We start from the raw sequence: 18,680 nt of genomic DNA on the forward strand, positions 1-18,680 counted from the left end.
ATAAAGTTCTATTATACATCATCATGTTTACCAGATTAAGAGGTATTGAAATTAATTAGAGTTGAGGTTAGTAAGGAGATAGAATTAATCGATAGATTGTTTAGTGTGATTGTTCAAGATGGTTTGACTGTTTTACCCTTATTTTTTACAACCTTATATTTTAAAAGCATCTTTAAGCTCATACGTACTTACTTAAGATTGATTATACTCAAAGGTACTTGTCAAAACACGATCAGGCTTGAATACACTTGCTAAAGTACATCTTGAACAAATTCTAGTACCATACCATTCTATCTTTCTTATATATTATCCTTTCATTAAATAGGTTCGAATTTCTTTTGTTTTTGCATACCCGGACAGTACTTTTTTTTTTTAAAAATTCCGCATTAGAGACAAAGATCATGCATGATTCTGTTTTCCTCAAATATTAATCAATTTGAATTAAGCAGTTTTAATTAGATTTATAACAATTCAAATTAAGAATATTGAAATATAACAAGCTTGTCAGTCATCCAAATAATCCTTGAATAACAATCATCTAACCATATTTTTGAAGACTTCAATCTTTTTTATCTTGCAACATCATTTGGTTTTTTACACTATACAATCCAATTGTGTTCTTCTATTACCAATAGATCAGCCTTTTATTATATTAATTCCTTCATTTTTTTTTTCTATTTCTCAAAGGCATTCCCCAATTTATTCTCAAAAATTATTACTCAGTTTAAGAATTACCCCTTACTTCAGTTTTTCAGATAATCTCAATTACCTTCTCTAACGATAAATATATATTCCCCCATAAATGTCTGAAATTTTACCACGTTCTGATGATTTGGATGCCACTTGGTCGTTTATCGAACCAGGTATTAGACAAATTTTAGGTGCGGATGATTCAAGTTCATTTTCTACTAAAAGAGTTAGTAAGATTCTTTCTCCAACAATGTATATGGAAGTTTACACTGCCATTTATAATTATTGTGTGAATAAATCAAGATCTTCCGGCCAATTGCATCATAATAGTAATAATCATACTCATGGAATGGATAGTTCCACCATTAAACAATCTACAAACCAATCTTCAATTTTGGTTGGTAGTGAAATTTATTGTAAATTAAATGAATATTTAAAAAGTTATATTACAAGTTTTAAAAAAAATAAAGATGAATCATTTTTACAATTCTATGTTAGAAGATGGAAAAGATTTACCATTGGTGCCATTTTTTTGAATCATGCCTTTGATTATATGAATAGATATTGGGTCCAAAAGGAAAGAAGTGATGGTAAAAGAGATATTTTTGATGTTAATACCCTATGTTTAATGACATGGAAAAAAGTTTTATTTGATCAAAATTATGAATTATTAGTTAAAGAAATTTTAGAACAAATAACAATTGAAAGAGATGGTGGGATTATTAAAAAAAATAATATTACAACTGCAATTAAGTCCTTTGTAGCTCTTGGTATAGATCCTCAGGATTTGAAAAAGTTAAATTTAAACGTTTACATTCAAAATTTTGAAAAATCTTTCCTATCAAACACAAGAGATTATTATACTCAATATTCAAATGATTACTTATCAAATCATTCCGTTACTGAATATATCTTCCAAGCTCATGAAATTATATTAAAAGAAGAAGGTGCTATGTCAATGTATTGGGATGATCATACAAGAAAACCTTTATCTGAAACATTAAATAGTGTATTAATTGTCGACCACGCACCAAGTTTACAAGATGAATTTTTAGTCTTATTAGATTCAAGAGATCAAGCAAAGATAACTGCATTGTATAATTTGATGCAAAGAGATTTTGTTCTATTACCTGAATTAGCCAGTAAATTTGAAACATATGTTAAAAAAGCTGGTGAAAATGAAATATCTGAATTATTATCCATTCACAAAGCTGAACTTTTAAAGACAATGAATGATCATTCAAATCCAAATATTAAAAAACAACAACAAAATAATAATAATCATTCAATTAATCAATCATTAGCACCAAAGGATTATATTAAAAAATTAATTAAAGTTCATGATACTTTTTTCAATATTACAAATAATTGTTTTTTAAATGATCCACTTTTCACAAAGGCCTTAGATAATGCATGTAGAGCCTTTGTTAATTCTAATGAATTTGCATTACCACAAGGCTCCCCTAGATCTGCTACTTCAAAGACTCCTGAAATGTTGGCCAAATATTGTGATCAATTATTGAAAAAATCTACCAAACCAGAAATCTTGGAAGATATGAGTGTTGATGATGTTATGATGATTTTCAAGTTTTTAACTGATAAAGATGCATTTGAATCCCATTATCGTAGATTATTTGCCAAGAGATTGATTCATGGTACTTCTACTAGTGATACCAATGAAGAAATGATTATTCAAAGATTACAAAATGAAAATAGTATGGAATACACGGGTAAAATCACCAAGATGTTCCAAGATGTTAGAATATCCAAGATTTTGGAAGAAGATTTCGATAAAGCTGTGAAGGGCTTACCAGATTATACAAGAAATAAATTCCCATCCACACAACCATTTATATTGGCAGAAACTATGTGGCCATTTTCATATCAAAAAGTGGATTTCATATTACCAAAGGAAATTCAACCATCGCATAAGAAATTAGCAGAAATGTATCAAGATAAGCATAGTGGTAGAATTTTGAAATGGCTATGGCCATTATGTCGTGCAGAATTGAAAGCGGATATCGGTAAGCCTGGCCGTCCACCATTCCATTTCACTGTAACATTATTCCAAATGTCTATATTATTATTATTTAATGATAATGATAGAGTCACATTATCTCAAATCCATGAAGGTACTGGTTTAACAGTACAGAACATTGCTGCTGCATTGGTACCATTTATAAAATTCAAATTAATCATCCAAAATCCACCAGGTTTAGAAAATATTATTAAGCCAGAAACTCAATTTGCCATTGCACGTCCATATAAAGCTTTAAAGACTAAAATCAATTTTGCTGGCGGTATTAAAAACGATGTTTTAAGTATATTAGATCGTAAGAATGCACAAAACCTCAATAATTCAAACAATAATAATAATAACGATAATAATAACACTGGTAATAATATGAATTCCACAGATGATAAAGATTTAACAGAAAATGAAAAAATTGAAAAAGAATTGGCCACAGAAAGACAAATGTTCCTTGAAGCATGTATAGTAAGAATCATGAAAGCCAAGAGGCAATTACCACATACAACGTTGGTCAATGAATGTATGGCTCAAGCTCATCAACGGTTTGTAGCAAAGATTTCTATGATCAAAAGAGCTATCGATAGTTTAATTCAAAAAGAATATTTAGAAAGATGTAATGATGGTGAATCATATAGATATTTAGCATAATTAATTAGAAAAATATATGAAATTTTTGACCTAAAAGTATTTGAAAGGATGACCAACATCTCTCATGAAATACATAGAGTATATATAGATGACTGATTTACAAATTAGTAGGCAAATCCAAGTGCCATTTCAATGGTAAATTTGATAAATCAAATCCGTCTTTTTTAGACCAATTCTAATTGGCTAAATTGAAAGAAATGGATTACCTGAATTTCAAGTCTTGTTTTCATAAAAATTCTAGCTTGTTAAAATGAATGACTCCCCTGAATGAACCCTCTTTTTCATCCTCCCTTTCGTAGTCATATATACATTTTAACATGTATATTATTAAACTTCAAGAATATCATTGGCTTAATGGCATGCATGGATACTAAAATAATAAATATAATTTACTTGTCAGGTTTTTAAATTTCCTCATTTCTCAATTTCCTAATTTCCAAGAGGATATTGTTTTCCGAAGAATTTATCTTAATTAGTTTTTTTGTCACGAAATCATATATATCTGTAGATATATTCTTTTTACAAATAATACCATAGGAAATGGCTTAAAATACTCCGAAGTGGTAAGAGTCATCGTTTAAAAGAGTAGAGTGACAATAATTTGTTTCATTAGTCTGTTTAGATAAAGTTCCAGTGGAAAAACTCCAAAAAAAAAGTGCAAAAAAAGAAAATTATACATAATAGAAATAATAAAGGTTAATTATACTATACTTATTTTGTTAAAGCATTTCTAAGCTAGTTAGGCAATATTAGTTAAAAAGAAATAGTGTAAATTTTGGTGAGGAGTTTTTTCATGATGTTTTGTGAAGTAAGCAGATGAGAATAGAGCTAGAAATAGTGTGAAGATGTTTGGAAGGAACATTTCCAATGAGTCACTCTGGGAAATTCAGATTTGGGAGATTCTATTGGCTGGAGCAAGCATCATAATGGATTGCGTCTTGTTCTTACTAGAACACACGACAAATGACAAAGCATAGGTGATGATGTAGGAAGCGATGGCATCGAGCATGATGAAATTTAATTCCTTGGGATTATAGAAGAGTTTTTATATATAAGCGTAAAGGAATCTTGATGTTGTTTGGAATAATTCGTTTCTTGCTTAAGGAAGAAAACAAAAGTGTACAACACATACATAAGTAACTAACGTTTCTTTCCACTCTCATCATTCTAAATAGTTATAATGGCACCTCAACCAATTCCAGAAGATTACCAACCAGTTGTTGAATCCCGTGGTACTGTAAATAGTCCAATCTTTTCTACTCCAATAAATCAATTAAATCCATATGGACCAAATCCAGCAGATTTTTTATCCAATGTGAATCAATTTCAATTAATTGATTCTACTTTAAGAGAAGGTGAACAATTTGCTAATGCATTTTTCAGTACTGAAAAGAAAATTGAAATTGCCAAGGCCCTTGATGAGTTTGGTGTGGATTATATTGAATTAACATCACCAGTTGCCAGTGAACAAAGTAAGAAAGATTGTGAGGCCATTTGTAAATTAGGTTTGAAAGCCAAGATATTAACACATATTAGATGTCATATGGACGACGCTCGTATTGCAGTGGAAACTGGTGTCGATGGTGTTGATGTTGTTATTGGTACTTCCAAATTTTTAAGGGAATTTTCTCATGGTAAGGATATGAATTATATTGCCAATAGTGCCGTAGAGGTGATTAATTTTGTTAAATCCAAAGGTATTGAAATCAGATTTTCTAGTGAAGATTCGTTCAGAAGTGATTTAGTGGATTTATTGAACATTTATAAGACTGTCGATAAGATTGGTGTGAATAGAATTGGTATTGCCGATACTGTTGGTTGTGCTAATCCAAGGCAAGTTTATGAATTAGTACGTACTTTGAAGAGTGTTGTTTCATGTGACATTGAATGTCATTTCCATAACGATACCGGTTGTTCTATTGCTAATGCCTATTGTGCTTTGGAAGGTGGTGCTAAATTAATCGATGTTAGTGTATTGGGTATTGGTGAGAGAAATGGTATTACCCCATTAGGTGGTTTGATGGCACGTATGATTGTAGCCGCACCAGAATATGTTAAGGACAAATATAATTTGAAGATGTTAAGAGACATTGAGAATCTTGTTGCCGATGCTGTTGAAGTTAATATCCCATTCAATAATCCAATTACTGGGTTCTGTGCATTCACACATAAGGCAGGTATTCATGCCAAGGCTATATTGGCTAATCCATCTACATATGAAATTTTGAATCCAAATGATTTCGGTATGACAAGATATATACATTTTGCTCATAGATTGACCGGTTGGAATGCTATCAAGAGTCGTGTAGAACAATTGAATTTGAATTTGACTGATGAACAAATTAAAGAAGTTACATCCAAGGTCAAATCGATGGCTGATATTAGATCATTGAATATCGATGATGTCGATTCCATTATCAAGAAATACCATTCTGAAATTAAGGCTTGATTTGTTTGTTTGTTTGTTTGTTTATTTGTGTTGATGTTGATTTTTTATTTAGCAAGCTTTTATATAGACCATATTTATTTATATACATACATTTAACATTATAATATTTATCTGAAATCTTTGTATTGCTATGAAAGTGTTGCTGCTTAAATATTAATTTTAATATTACAGTTCAAATGTAGCCGCTCAAGTATTTATTACTAATGTCTTTTTTTTTCTTTAGTATCATTAACTCAAGTTACTCTGGCACCATGTGACCTCCGTCCAAAGTAAATATTCCTGCTCGCCCGTACATTTCTTTTTTAGAATAAAAAGATGAAATCAGAAAAACCAAGCATCCGAAATCGCGTCGCACGGCGACGCATCGGATAGATAATTTTCCAACTTGAAAGAAATCCGAGTTCAAGACATAGTGACGTATGGCCCTTATTATGGATAGCCCTTATTATGGATGGCCCTTATATATGAAAAAAATGAACATAATCAAACATAATAAAACAAGCCCAAACGACCAACCATGTCTGACGCCATCATCTCATATGCCGCCTTCATCCTTGCCGACGCTGGCAAGGACATCACTGCCGAAAACTTAGAAACCATTGCCAAGGCTGCTGGTGCCAAAGTCGACTCTACTTGGGCAGAAGTCTATGCTGCTGCTTTGGAAGGTAAGGATTTGAAAGAAATCTTAGCTGGTTTCCACGCTGCTGGTCCAGCCGCCGGTGCCGCTTCTGCTGGTGCTGGTGCTGGTGGTGCCGCTGAAGAAGCTGCTGAAGCCGCTGAAGAAGAAGTCGCCGAAGAATCCGACGACGACATGGGTTTCGGTTTATTTGATTAGAAACCTTTATAGTTACAATATATACTATATAACATATAACTGCACTGAGACTGTTTTACGAAGTTTTGTATATTGTGACGTTGTTATTTTTTGACGCTGTCACTTTTTCATGGTTGATTTTCGCGTCGTTAATTTTTCGCGTCGTTAATTTCGGACCGTTTTTGTGTCGCGTCATTTTTTGCGACGTGTCCATTTTTGGCTTTTTTTTTTTCTTTTTTTTTTCTTTTTTTTGCGTCGCGTTTCCATGGCTGGCCAAAATGCAAATTGCCGGCCCAAACGTAATTCGCAATTGTAAAAGCAAAACCAAGCAAGCAAAGCAAACAACAAATAATCATAGCTAACAAACAAACATAATATTCTAACAATAGCATGAACCAAACCTCAACAATCGTCAATGATTCTTACAACATCTGGTAAGAACAGTTTACAGGCAAAGAACATTTGACAGGAACTTACCTGACTTTTAGCAACAACTGGAATGCGCTACGTGGGATCAACAGGGTCCAACCTAGCCCGTGGCTAATTATAGAACATATCAACATCATCATTATCAGCTTCATCATCTATAATATTTCAATACTTGGTCTATAACTTCCTATAACATCATCAAATACTATTCGAATAAACCAGGGTACTACTCAAACAGGACTATTCGCAAACACACACGCACAACCACAGTCACAGTCACAGCCACAGCCACAGCCACGCCCGCACAAACACACATATACACACAAGTATACCATCCACACCTCTGTATCTGTAACATTATTGTAATCCATCAAAAGATTAATTCACAACCCCATGTCACATAATCATTTTGCTAGTTATTTGGCTACGCCAGATGATAAACATGACAATGAGTCTAGTAGTCATCCTTCTAGTCATCAAAATACGGCTGAAATTAACGGTGCTAACGATATGGAAATCGATTTGGAATTAGATGGATCGAATCAGCTGGATTCTAACTTCCAAATACCCAATACAAGTTCAAATTCAAATGATTATACAGAAGATGTTACATTTACCAATACAGCTACAAATACAGATGCAACTGCAAATGCAACTGCAAATGGATATGTAAATACACATACAAATGCAAATTGTGCCACTGAATTGTCATGGTTACAAACAAAAGATTTACAAATAGAAATATTCAATTTGATTAAATCACTGAGTCAAGATTATAACACTTCCAATGCAACCATAAATTCTAATGACCGTAAGGTTAATGGAGAAGATTTATGGAATTCATTACAACAACAACATTTGGATAATACTCATACTGCTACACCAAAGGATAAAATCATTCATATACAAAATGATAATTCAAATCTTAATATATCGCCATCGATGGGGTATAATAATGTTTGTATGAATCATTCCTCCTCAGATTGTTATGGTATTGATAAAGAAAAAATAATCAATGTTTTAAATGATTCATTGTCTGCCATTTCACATTTGTCACTACATGCTCAATTGAATATTTTAGAAAATAAACAATTATTAAATGATATCAATAAATCAATTGAATTGAATTTAAATTCGCCAAGTATTCATCATTTAAATGAATCTATATTGATTGATTCCCCAGATTTAATTGAAAGACAGCATTCCAATGTACAAGAGGCCTCTACCAATGTATCTAATACTACTGCTGATAATAGTAATACAAATACAAATACAACTGTTAATTCTTCTAATAAAATTCAAAAATTTTATTCAACAAATAATTCTTCAACAAGTACTACTAGTATTAGTAGTAATAGTATAATATCTTCTAATAAAAATCAATCCTATAGAAATTCAATTTCCCCTGTAACTTCACCAAACAAAATTAAGAAATCATTAAATTCAAATGTTAAAATTACAAATATAATTACAAATTCAAATTCAAATTCAAATATCTTACCAAATAAATCAAATTATATTAGTAAAAACACTTCGAAATTTACCAATGTGTTTCAAATAGATATGGACAAAAATAATAATATTCATAAAAATTTAACAAACAATATTGCTAATAGCGTCACCTCGACCACCACTAATAATAACAATAACAATAATAACAATAATATTAATATAAACAACAATAATAACAATAACAATAATTTTTATTCAAAAATAATTAACTCAAATACAAGTTATAAAAACTTTAATTATAAAAATTCAAGTACTTTCATAAAACATGTAAATCCTTCATCCTCCATTTCAAATTCAAATTCAAATTCCACTCCAAGTCCTTTCATTAGTCCCCCTTATAGAACTGACCAACAAGATCAACCCACCGCTATTCAAAATAATACGAACAATAACAAGAAAAAGCCTGTAAAGTATCATGTTTTCAAATTCATCGATGATTCAAGAGAAATTTCAAAGAGATAATTTTCAAAGACTTTCTATAAATGATATTATTCAAATTGATTCTATTGCTTATTTTTTTTCTACTTCATTTCATTGTACTTCAACTTCAACTTACTTCAATTTCACTTTCCTCTATTTTATTATATTTTATTTTACTTCAATTTTTGCATTCTTATTTCCATTTCTATTAACTGTAAATTCAATACATTTTACTTGTTTTTTTTCTAATTTATGTCTTTTATCATTTACAGTACATCTATAAACACTTTTAATGACACAATTCCTGATATTTTTTCCCTAACGAACCAATTATTACCTCTTGATGTTTCCCTCCCCCCTCTTCTGCTCCACTCTATATACAATTTTCAAGACTTTATATATACATTTATGTACTATTTTAATTTTTTTAATTATTATTTTAATTGATTATTTTTGAGTTCATTACGTAAAGGCACTAACTAGTAGGGTGTCTTTTTTTTTTTCCACCTTACATTCTTCATTATCCGTTTCGGACAACCTAAAGAGTCCTCGTGAGTCGTGATATTGAAAATTTTTCAAATATTAAATGTGATTATGCCATTCGCATTGTTTAAAAATGATTTTCTATCTATTAACTTATTTCAGATTACAAATTTTTTTTTTAACTTTTCTTGGCTTTAATATTTTTTATTTGTAAATCTCACCTTCATAGTCCAATAAAATCAACTCCAAATGCCTCCAAAAAAATTCCAAACTTTGGATCAGTTCTTGGATCAACAGCCAGTTGATCCAAATTTAGTGGCTTCTCCATATGGTGGTTATTTCAAAAATCAAAATGTTAATCCAAATCAACAACATCGTCAAAAAAATTCAAATTATAAAAAAAATTGGAATCAAGGTAGTAATTACCAACAATATAATTCAAATGTAACTGGTTCATACCAAAATTATCAGGGAAACTACCAAGGTAATTATCAAGGAAATTACCAGGGTAACTATCAAGGCAATTATCAAAGCAATAAAGCTTCAACTTATAAGCCTGCTGCAGTTACTCCAACTCATAGTGGTTTGAATACTCCAGTAAGTTCTACTACTTCTCTAACTTCTTTAAATGATAATTTATTAAAATTAGATATCTCCCCAGTTTCTAATTATTTTAAGTCTCTATCTACTGAATGTAGTTCTATTTCTGATTGTAAAAAACAAATTGATTTAATTGTTGATCAATTTAATGAATCTGGAAATTCTGCTAAAGATATTGAAAATTGGAAAATTGTTGATACTTTAACTAAATTTTTAAAACAAAAAAATCCTCCTTTGATGAGAGAATCAGCTATGTTATTAATCTCTAAATTAGCAATTAATTTTATGAATAAGCCTCCACAAGAAGCCTATTTATTACCTCTTTTCAATTTAGCTTTAGATTCTACTTCTGAAAAGGAAAATACTGTAAAGCGTGCAGCCACTCATGCTTTGGATTCTTTAATCAATTCCTTTACAGTGGAATCTTTAGCTAGTAACGTTTTACCAATCTTATTAAAATATTTAAATTCTGGTGCCAAATGGCAATCTAAAATGTCAGCTTTGACTTTAATTGATAGAATTAGAGAAGATTGTCCAAATGATTTATTAGAATTAACTTTTATTGATACTGTTCCAATTTTAACAGATGTTGCTACTGATTTTAAACCTGAATTAGCTAAACAAGGTTATCAAACTTTATTAGATTATGTGTCAATCTTGGATAATTTAGATTTATCATCTCGTTATAAATTAATTGTTGATACTTTACAAGATCCAACGAAGGTTCCAACCTGTGTCAAACAATTATCAAGTGTTACATTTGTTGCTGAAGTTACTGAACCTGCTTTAGCTCTATTAGTTCCAATCTTATCAAGATCATTGAACTTATCTTCATCATCTCAAGAACAATTAAGACAAACAGTTATTGTTATTGAAAATTTAACTAGATTGGTTAATAATAGAATCGAAATTGAAAGCTATGTTCCTCAATTATTACCAGGTATTCAAAAAGTTGTCAACACTGCTTCTTTACCAGAGGTTCGTGAATTGGCTGATAAAGCTTTAAGAGTCCTAAGAGGTGATGAAAATGATGAATCTACAACTAACAATAAGGATAAATTCCCAGGTAGATTAACAAAGGAACAAGGTCAATCTTTTGTTGTAGAACAACTTAATAAATTATCAAAGGATATTGATACTCCATTAAAACCATACCTTGATGATTCAAATGTCATTGAATTTATTTCTAAGCTATTAACAATGTTAGCAAACGTCAATGATTGGAAAAAGATTGAAGAATACTTTAGTAACTTATTAGGTAAAGACCAATCTGAATTTATTGAAACCAATATCATTACTGAATTAAGAAAGATTTTCCATCAAGAAAAGGTCAAATATGATGAAAATGAAGGTGTAGAAATTGTTAATACTGATTTCTCTTTAGCATATGGTTCAAGAATGTTATTAAATAAGACTACTTTACGTTTATTAAAGGGTCATCGTTATGGTTTGTGTGGTAGAAACGGTGCTGGTAAATCTACCTTGATGAGAGCTATTGCTAATGGTCAATTAGAAGGATTCCCAGATAAATCTGAACTAAGAACTTGTTTTGTTGAACATAAATTACAAGGTGAAGAAGGTAATTTAGATCTAGTAGCATTTATTGCTTTAGATGAACAATTACAAGATACTTCTCGTGACGAAATAGCAGCTGCTTTGGAATCTGTTGGTTTTGATGAATCTAGAAGATCTCAAACTGTTGGTTCTTTATCAGGTGGTTGGAAGATGAAATTGGAATTAGCAAGAGCCATGTTACAAAAAGCTGATATCTTGTTATTAGATGAACCTACCAATCATTTAGATGTTACCAATGTTAAATGGTTACAAGATTATTTATTGGAAAATACCGAAATTACTTCTTTAATTGTATCGCATGACTCAGGTTTCTTAGATACTGTTTGTACTGATATTATTCATTATGAAAATAAAAAGTTAGCATATTATAAAGGTAATTTAGCAGATTTCGTTCAACAAAAGCCAGAAGCTAAAGCTTATTATACTTTAACTGACTCTAATGCTCAAATGCATTTCCCACCTCCAGGTATCTTGACGGGTGTTAAATCAAATACAAGAGCTGTGGCTAAGATGACCGATGTCACCTTTGCATACCCAGGTTCGGAAAAACCATCATTGAGCCATGTTTCCTGTGCCTTATCTTTGTCTTCAAGAGTGGCTATTTTAGGTCCAAACGGTGCTGGTAAATCCACTTTAATTAAATTATTAACTGGTGAATTAGTTCCTTTGGAAGGTAAAGTTGAAAAACATCCAAATTTACGTATCGGTTATATTGCTCAACATGCTTTACAACATGTTAATGAACATAAAGAAAAGACTGCTAATCAATATTTACAATGGCGTTATCAATTCGGTGATGATCGTGAAGTTTTATTGAAAGAATCAAGAAAGATTTCAGATGAAGAAAAGGAAATGATGCAAAAGGAAATCGATATTGATGATGGTAGAGGTAAGAGAGCCATTGAAGCTATTGTCGGTAGACAAAAATTAAAGAAATCTTTCCAATATGAAATTAAATGGAAATGGTGGAAGCCAAAATATAATTCTTGGGTTTCAAGAGCAAGATTGGTTGAAGAAGGTTTTGAAAAATTAGTTCAAAAATTTGATGATCATGAAGCTTCTAGGGAAGGTTTAGGTTACCGTGAGTTAGTTCCATCCGTTATTACAAAACATTTTGAAGATGTTGGTTTAGACGCCGAAATTGCAAACCATACTCCATTAGGTTCTTTGTCTGGTGGTCAATTAGTTAAAGTTGTTATTGCAGGTGCCATGTGGAACAATCCTCATTTATTGGTGCTAGATGAACCTACCAATTATTTAGATAGAGATTCTTTAGGTGCATTAGCTATGGCTATCCGTGAATGGACTGGTGGTGTGGTTATGATTTCACATAACAATGAATTTGTTGGTGCCTTATGCCCAGAACAATGGATCGTGGAAAACGGTAAGATGGTTCAAAAGGGTGTAAAGGAAATTGATCAATCCAGATTCGAAGATGGTGGTAATTCAGAAGCTGTCGGTGTTAAAAATATCAAAGCTGGTGTTTCATCTGTTGTTGACGATGATTCCCCAGCTAATATTAAAGTCAAACAAAGAAAGAAGAGATTGACAAGAAATGAAAAGAAAGCCCAAGCAGAACGTCGTCGTCTACGTTATATTGAATGGTTATCTTCTCCAAAAGGTACTCCAAAACCAGTTGACACTGATGATGAAGGTGATGACGATGAGTAAGACTAACTATAAATTTCGCCTGATATCCTTTCTTTTTTTCTGTTTTTTTCATCGTTCCTTTTTATTCACTTCTCGAAACTAATAACATTGTAGATAGAATTTAGTTTAAATAGCTTTTAGATCCACTTTTGTATACTATTTTTTATAAAATTAATTACCCTTTTTTAATAATTGTTCTTCCTAACCTCTTTTAAGCAAAAATAAGTAAATTACTTCCCAAAAGATAAATATGCTGTGTTGGATAATATTTAAAATTTGAGGCGCTATATAGTTATATTTATTGAAAGGCTGGTTATCTAAATAAAATATACTTTACAAACTAATAAAAGAATATAATTATTGCTGGTTTGAATATTCTTCTTCTTGTTTTGCTGTTATTTGTTCCCCATCTAATTTTTCAATAGTTCTCTGTGTTATTAATCTTAAATATTCCTCTTGAGAATTGCTACCCAAAATACTCACTGTGTTGAACCCCATGCCAAAATGAGGATATGAACCAATTTTAATATCTTCAGAGATCTTAGAAGCTTCTATTTGTAATTCTCGAAGATATTGAGCAATCATTGATTCTGTCTGGTGAGTTTTCACATAAAACCTGAGATAGCTACTATCGTTTTCCTTTAAATTATAAATCTTTTTTATCATTGGCAAAAATCCTGTTAGCATCCTTTGAAATAATTGAGGGATCCCTGGGAAAATATACACTTTGTGATCAATTGAACACACTGGTACCCAAAGATCATCTGAAACAAAATAGTTTTTAACTTGTGGACCAGTTGGCACAGTTGCCATTCTATAGTGATCAAGTAACTGTTTTTCAGTTAGTTTGTTAACAGATTTAGATCTAAGCATCATTTTGGCTTTGACTTCCTCATTTAACAAACATGGTAGATTAAAACTCTTGGCAATTGATTGGTAAGTAATATCATCGTGCGTTGGACCAATCCCACCGGTAGTGATAATAAATTGGTATTTCTTAGCTAGTCTTTGGGTAGTTTCAATGATATGATTTTCTTCATCACCAACTGTAGCAATTTCTTTTAATTCAATACCATTGTTAAAGCAAAATTTTGCAAAAAATGTCGAGTTAACATCAGTAACTTTCCCATTCAATACTTCATCACCAATAATAATACAGGCAGCTCTAATTTTTGACATGTTTCCCTTAATTACCTATAGTTTTAAATGCTTGTCGAAAGATAGAGGGTATCAATAAATAAAATTTCGACTAGGTCCTATTTTTTATTTAAATTACTAAATCAAGAAACTCTAAAAATAAATAATCTCCAGATATCGAAAAGTGAATTCTTTAAGCATATTGTAATTCTAGTGCCTATTATATTTTATGAGATTCAGTGTTAATTTCTGACCTTTAATTTGGGAGCCTAAAAATTTCAGGACTTCTATATGTCCGGCCAAACCGTGTCTCTCCGGACATATGTCCCAATTTGTGAAATTTTTCATTGAATTGCGAGAAAGTTCTCGATGAGCTTGGATAATACAGAACTGAAAAAGAAATGCAATCCTTTAATCTTGAATTATATAACTGGTTGAATTTACAGTTTGGCTTTCATTAGCGTCACTTCAAATAAAAATTAATTAAAGAATTGGGATTATAAAGAGAATTTTATTTAACGTAATTTATTTTTCAACTCTAATATAAAACCAAAATGTCTACATTTAATGCTGAAACCGCTGATAACTTAGAAGATATTGAGAAGCAATTTGCTGTCGCTGCAGTTGAACAAGCTGAAACTTACTGGTCTTTGCTTTCTAAAGTTCCAGGTTCCAAATTGCGTTTGACCCCCATCGATGATAAAATTTACAATACTTTTATTGAACATTTCCCAGAATACAAAGATGTTGAAAAAATCAAATCATTCAAGGAAGAAGATTTAAAATCTAAAGCTGCAAAGGATAAATGGAGAAAGTTTTGTGAATTATTTGAAGAAGAAGTTGAAGATTATAACTTCGGTACTCTTCTGAGAACTGACTCCAGTGAAGAATATGGCCAATTTACTACTATCTTTGCTGTTAGAATTCAATTTTATGCCTTTGAAATTGCCAGAAATAAGTTTGGTTTAAATGACTGGGCTGCTGCCAAAAAATAGATAAATGGGTATAAATTTATAATTTCAGTTTGTAAACTATGTATGCCTTTTATCAACCACTAACGGATTAGAAACGATGCATAAGATCTATATAATTTAGTTATCCATTATTTTGATAACTTGACAAATATGCATTAAATAAAAATTGTAAAATACAAAAATCAGGTAGAATAAATTGTGCAGAGTGAAGAGTATGCATACTATTACTTCAATGGAAAACTATGTAGAAAATATATAATATATCAGGGAAATCCATGAATTCAGTAACTAAAAGATAAAAAAACAAAAAATATAAATGAAAGCTATTAATAAAAATCTAATACCTAAAAAAGAAAAATACTTATATAGAAAACCCAAGATCCGTAATTTATTTTACATTGACTGACTAATGTCTATGAGTATGACCGTCACTTAATCCGAAATGTGAATGAAAATGACCATGAGAATGTTGCTCGGTTTTAGTTTCAATATTTGGTAAGAGTACTTGATTATTAGTTAATTTTTTTTGGTTATTAATGTCCTTTAGTTGATCTTCCGTTAAGCTTGGTCTTTCTTCTTTAAATTCAATATTTAATTTGCTCATATTTGGTACATTTTGATACATTATTTTCCTTAATTGATCAGTAACAATTTCGAATTCTTTGATAGTTAAGACATTTTCCCATTTTTGTAATGGAACCTCAAGAGTTACATAGGCCCTTAAAGTTGGTCCAGAAGCTAAGAGAGTTAAATCTAAGACTTTATATGGGTTTCCTGAATTATTATTTGATATCAATTTTCCTAAGATTTCATTTAACATTGCCTTAATTTCAACGTATCTTGGATCTTTATGGTTGATGGCATTATCAATTAGTTCTTTTAAAGATCCAATTATTCCTTCGTACCCAGCTTTAATAATCATTGTAGATACAATTAGCCCACCAATTGCATCAAGACTTGCAATATTCAACCAATACCCTGATGTGATTGTAACAAGTGCTACTAATGATGTTAATGAATCTACTCTATGATGCCAAGCATTTGCCATAAGAACATTTGAGTTAGTCTGCAAAGCAACTTTTTTAGTTGCTCTAAAGATCCATTCTTTTAATGCAATGGAGGCAGCCGCAATCCAAGCAGCATTAACGTTTGTTACATCAGTACCTACGTTTGAAAGATGAGAATGTGAATGAGCATGTGATACTGTTTCTGAAACCGTTGTAGGTAAGAAATTATAAATTGTCTCAATAAGAGTATGTGGAATAATTGGACCTACAATGGATACCAAAGATGACCATCCTATTGAAAGACCTGCAGTTGTCAAAATGGTGGAAACCGCTAACGAGCCTACTGTTTCCACTTTCCCATATCCAAAAGGATGAGTCTTCGAAGGCTTATTTGCTGCAAGGCCAACAGATAAAAGCGTTAATAAGTCTGATATCATATCACACATTGCATGAACTGCATCTGCTAATAAAGCTTGGGAATGGAATACTATTCCACCTGTAAACTTCCCCACAGCAATACAAACGTTCGTAGCTAACCCTACCCAAGTGATTCTTACACCTGGATTTTCTCTAAATTCCCTTGTACTTAATATTAATAGTGGATTATTTTCTATATGACCATGAGAATGTGAGTGGCCATGTGAGTGTGAATGCAAATTTGTAATATCAGTATTCTTGAGCGCAGAGGTGTTTGTAGGAATAGCATCTAACGAATCTCTATATAGCATTGAACCTAGGATTAATTGATCATTTTGTTCAAACTCTGATTCTCTCATATGAACATGATCATCAGTTTTAAAAGCTTCTTTCAATTCTTCAATATCAAATTGTCTTTGGCTGCTATTCTTTGTATTTGTGGCGGTGGTAGCGGTGGTGGTGGTATTAGCTTGATATTTGTTATATGTTAATCTGGAATTATGTAAGTATCGTATTCCTGTTGAATTCCTGAAGAATATAGTTGCAGAGCTTGAAGCATTTTTGCAGGAAATTTTCCGGTAACTTAGAATCCTCTTTGTAATGACAAACTTATTAGCATGAACTATCACCATGATGAGTAACGGGGTATAATATAATGATGACGAATATTAAAACCAAATGGTTAAAAGAGATGTATGATGGTTTAAAAACGCCAATTGATTATAATGTTTAATTTAAATATTTTACTAAACGCCAGAAGATGCCAAAATAAAATATTAATAAAAAAAAGGAACTATGCTCGTTTAGAGGTCTGGGTGAGCTGGAAATAATGGGCCTAGAGTTTGGAGGTGCCTTTTGAAAAACAGGAGCGTAGCCTAGCGAGATGTGATTGAATCTTACCTAACCAACCAAGCAAGATAAATCCTATTGTACCTAGTTTGAACACCTAAGTTTTACTGAGTTTTTTAACAAAATATTATACCTCTTAAGACGTTTTTTATATCATGCTCGATGTCACCTTCATCGTCATCATTAGAAACTTTCTCTAATCAAAGTTGTTGTGCGTCGTTTTCGTGGAACTAGATCTGTCGGCATCTACATTCTCGAGTGTGGATCCGGAGAAACAGTCGTAGTACGCGATACATAATGAAACTTCAATTTCCCACAGTGAATCAAATTACGCTATATTTACGTGTATGTAGAAACTATAAATTAGTATGTACTAATATACAGCAAATAGAACACGAACAAGTTTTAAATAGCTAAGTAGTTGTTGATTAAGAATAACAAAATGGGTATCAATGTATTGTTTGTCTGTTTGGGTAATATCTGTCGTAGTCCAATGGCAGAAGCTGTCTTTAGGGATGTAGTTAAAAAGCAAGGGTTAAGTGACAAGTTTGACCTCATCGACAGTTGTGGAACAAGTAACTTTCATATTGGAGAAACACCAGACTCTAGGTCTGTAGATATCTGTAAGAGAAATAATGTACCTGTTAACCATAGAGCTAGACAATTAACTGAAGCTGATTTCAACAAGTTTGATTACATTATCGGTATGGACAATAGTAACGTACAAGACATCAAGCATGTTGGTAAGAGGGTCAATAAAGATTCTAAGTATAGGGCTCAAGTAAATAAGTTTGGTGATTGGAATACTAAAGATAGTGGGTTTGGTGATATTGTCGACGACCCATATTATGGTGGTAAAGATGGTTTTGCCACCAATTTCAAACAAGTCACATACTTCACAAACCAGTTTCTTTTGAAGGAATTGTAAGTAGTTACTACATAATTAGGTATATACTTTTGTTTATGTTAAAATTTTAATTCGTGGATACATTTC

General features: G+C 31.4%; 9 protein-coding genes across 9 annotated transcripts; 7 read left to right on the forward strand and 2 right to left on the reverse strand.

The window, feature by feature from the left end:
* Positions 1 to 802: 802 nt before the first annotated feature.
* Positions 803 to 3,370, forward strand: CDC53 (cullin CDC53; the record flags this gene model as incomplete). Its single annotated transcript, XM_004177857.1, has 1 exon — positions 803 to 3,370. The coding sequence occupies one exon, from the start codon at positions 803 to 805 to the stop codon at positions 3,368 to 3,370; it is 2,568 nt and encodes an 855-aa protein (XP_004177905.1).
* A 1,180-nt stretch (positions 3,371 to 4,550) lies between these two features.
* Positions 4,551 to 5,819, forward strand: TBLA0A05940 (homocitrate synthase; the record flags this gene model as incomplete). Its single annotated transcript, XM_004177858.1, has 1 exon — positions 4,551 to 5,819. One exon carries the CDS (start codon positions 4,551 to 4,553, stop codon positions 5,817 to 5,819), a length of 1,269 nt encoding a protein of 422 aa, XP_004177906.1.
* Positions 5,820 to 6,336: 517 nt separating this feature from the next.
* RPP1B (ribosomal protein P1 beta) lies at positions 6,337 to 6,654 on the forward strand (the record flags this gene model as incomplete). Its single annotated transcript, XM_004177859.1, has 1 exon — positions 6,337 to 6,654. One exon carries the CDS (start codon positions 6,337 to 6,339, stop codon positions 6,652 to 6,654), a length of 318 nt encoding a protein of 105 aa, XP_004177907.1.
* Positions 6,655 to 7,455: 801 nt separating this feature from the next.
* Positions 7,456 to 9,036, forward strand: TBLA0A05960 (uncharacterized protein; the record flags this gene model as incomplete). The annotated part of the gene is made up of 1 exon (XM_004177860.1): positions 7,456 to 9,036. One exon carries the CDS (start codon positions 7,456 to 7,458, stop codon positions 9,034 to 9,036), a length of 1,581 nt encoding a protein of 526 aa, XP_004177908.1.
* Positions 9,037 to 9,726: 690 nt separating this feature from the next.
* Positions 9,727 to 13,323, forward strand: NEW1 (New1p; the record flags this gene model as incomplete). The annotated part of the gene is made up of 1 exon (XM_004177861.1): positions 9,727 to 13,323. The coding sequence occupies one exon, from the start codon at positions 9,727 to 9,729 to the stop codon at positions 13,321 to 13,323; it is 3,597 nt and encodes a 1,198-aa protein (XP_004177909.1).
* A 336-nt stretch (positions 13,324 to 13,659) lies between these two features.
* Positions 13,660 to 14,481, reverse strand: FPY1 (flavin adenine dinucleotide pyrophosphatase; the record flags this gene model as incomplete). Its single annotated transcript, XM_004177862.1, has 1 exon — positions 13,660 to 14,481. One exon carries the CDS (start codon positions 14,479 to 14,481, stop codon positions 13,660 to 13,662), a length of 822 nt encoding a protein of 273 aa, XP_004177910.1.
* A 512-nt stretch (positions 14,482 to 14,993) lies between these two features.
* Positions 14,994 to 15,434, forward strand: CHP1 (ribosome-associated Tef1p biogenesis chaperone CHP1; the record flags this gene model as incomplete). Its single annotated transcript, XM_004177863.1, has 1 exon — positions 14,994 to 15,434. The coding sequence occupies one exon, from the start codon at positions 14,994 to 14,996 to the stop codon at positions 15,432 to 15,434; it is 441 nt and encodes a 146-aa protein (XP_004177911.1).
* A 385-nt stretch (positions 15,435 to 15,819) lies between these two features.
* TBLA0A06000 (cation diffusion facilitator family transporter) lies at positions 15,820 to 17,469 on the reverse strand (the record flags this gene model as incomplete). The annotated part of the gene is made up of 1 exon (XM_004177864.1): positions 15,820 to 17,469. One exon carries the CDS (start codon positions 17,467 to 17,469, stop codon positions 15,820 to 15,822), a length of 1,650 nt encoding a protein of 549 aa, XP_004177912.1.
* A 659-nt stretch (positions 17,470 to 18,128) lies between these two features.
* Positions 18,129 to 18,614, forward strand: LTP1 (tyrosine protein phosphatase LTP1; the record flags this gene model as incomplete). The annotated part of the gene is made up of 1 exon (XM_004177865.1): positions 18,129 to 18,614. One exon carries the CDS (start codon positions 18,129 to 18,131, stop codon positions 18,612 to 18,614), a length of 486 nt encoding a protein of 161 aa, XP_004177913.1.
* Between the last annotated feature and the right edge of the window lie 66 nt (positions 18,615 to 18,680).

This window comes from Henningerozyma blattae, chromosome 1, assembly GCF_000315915.1.
Source record: "Henningerozyma blattae CBS 6284 chromosome 1, complete genome".
Classification (NCBI taxonomy): domain Eukaryota; kingdom Fungi; phylum Ascomycota; class Saccharomycetes; order Saccharomycetales; family Saccharomycetaceae; genus Henningerozyma; species Henningerozyma blattae.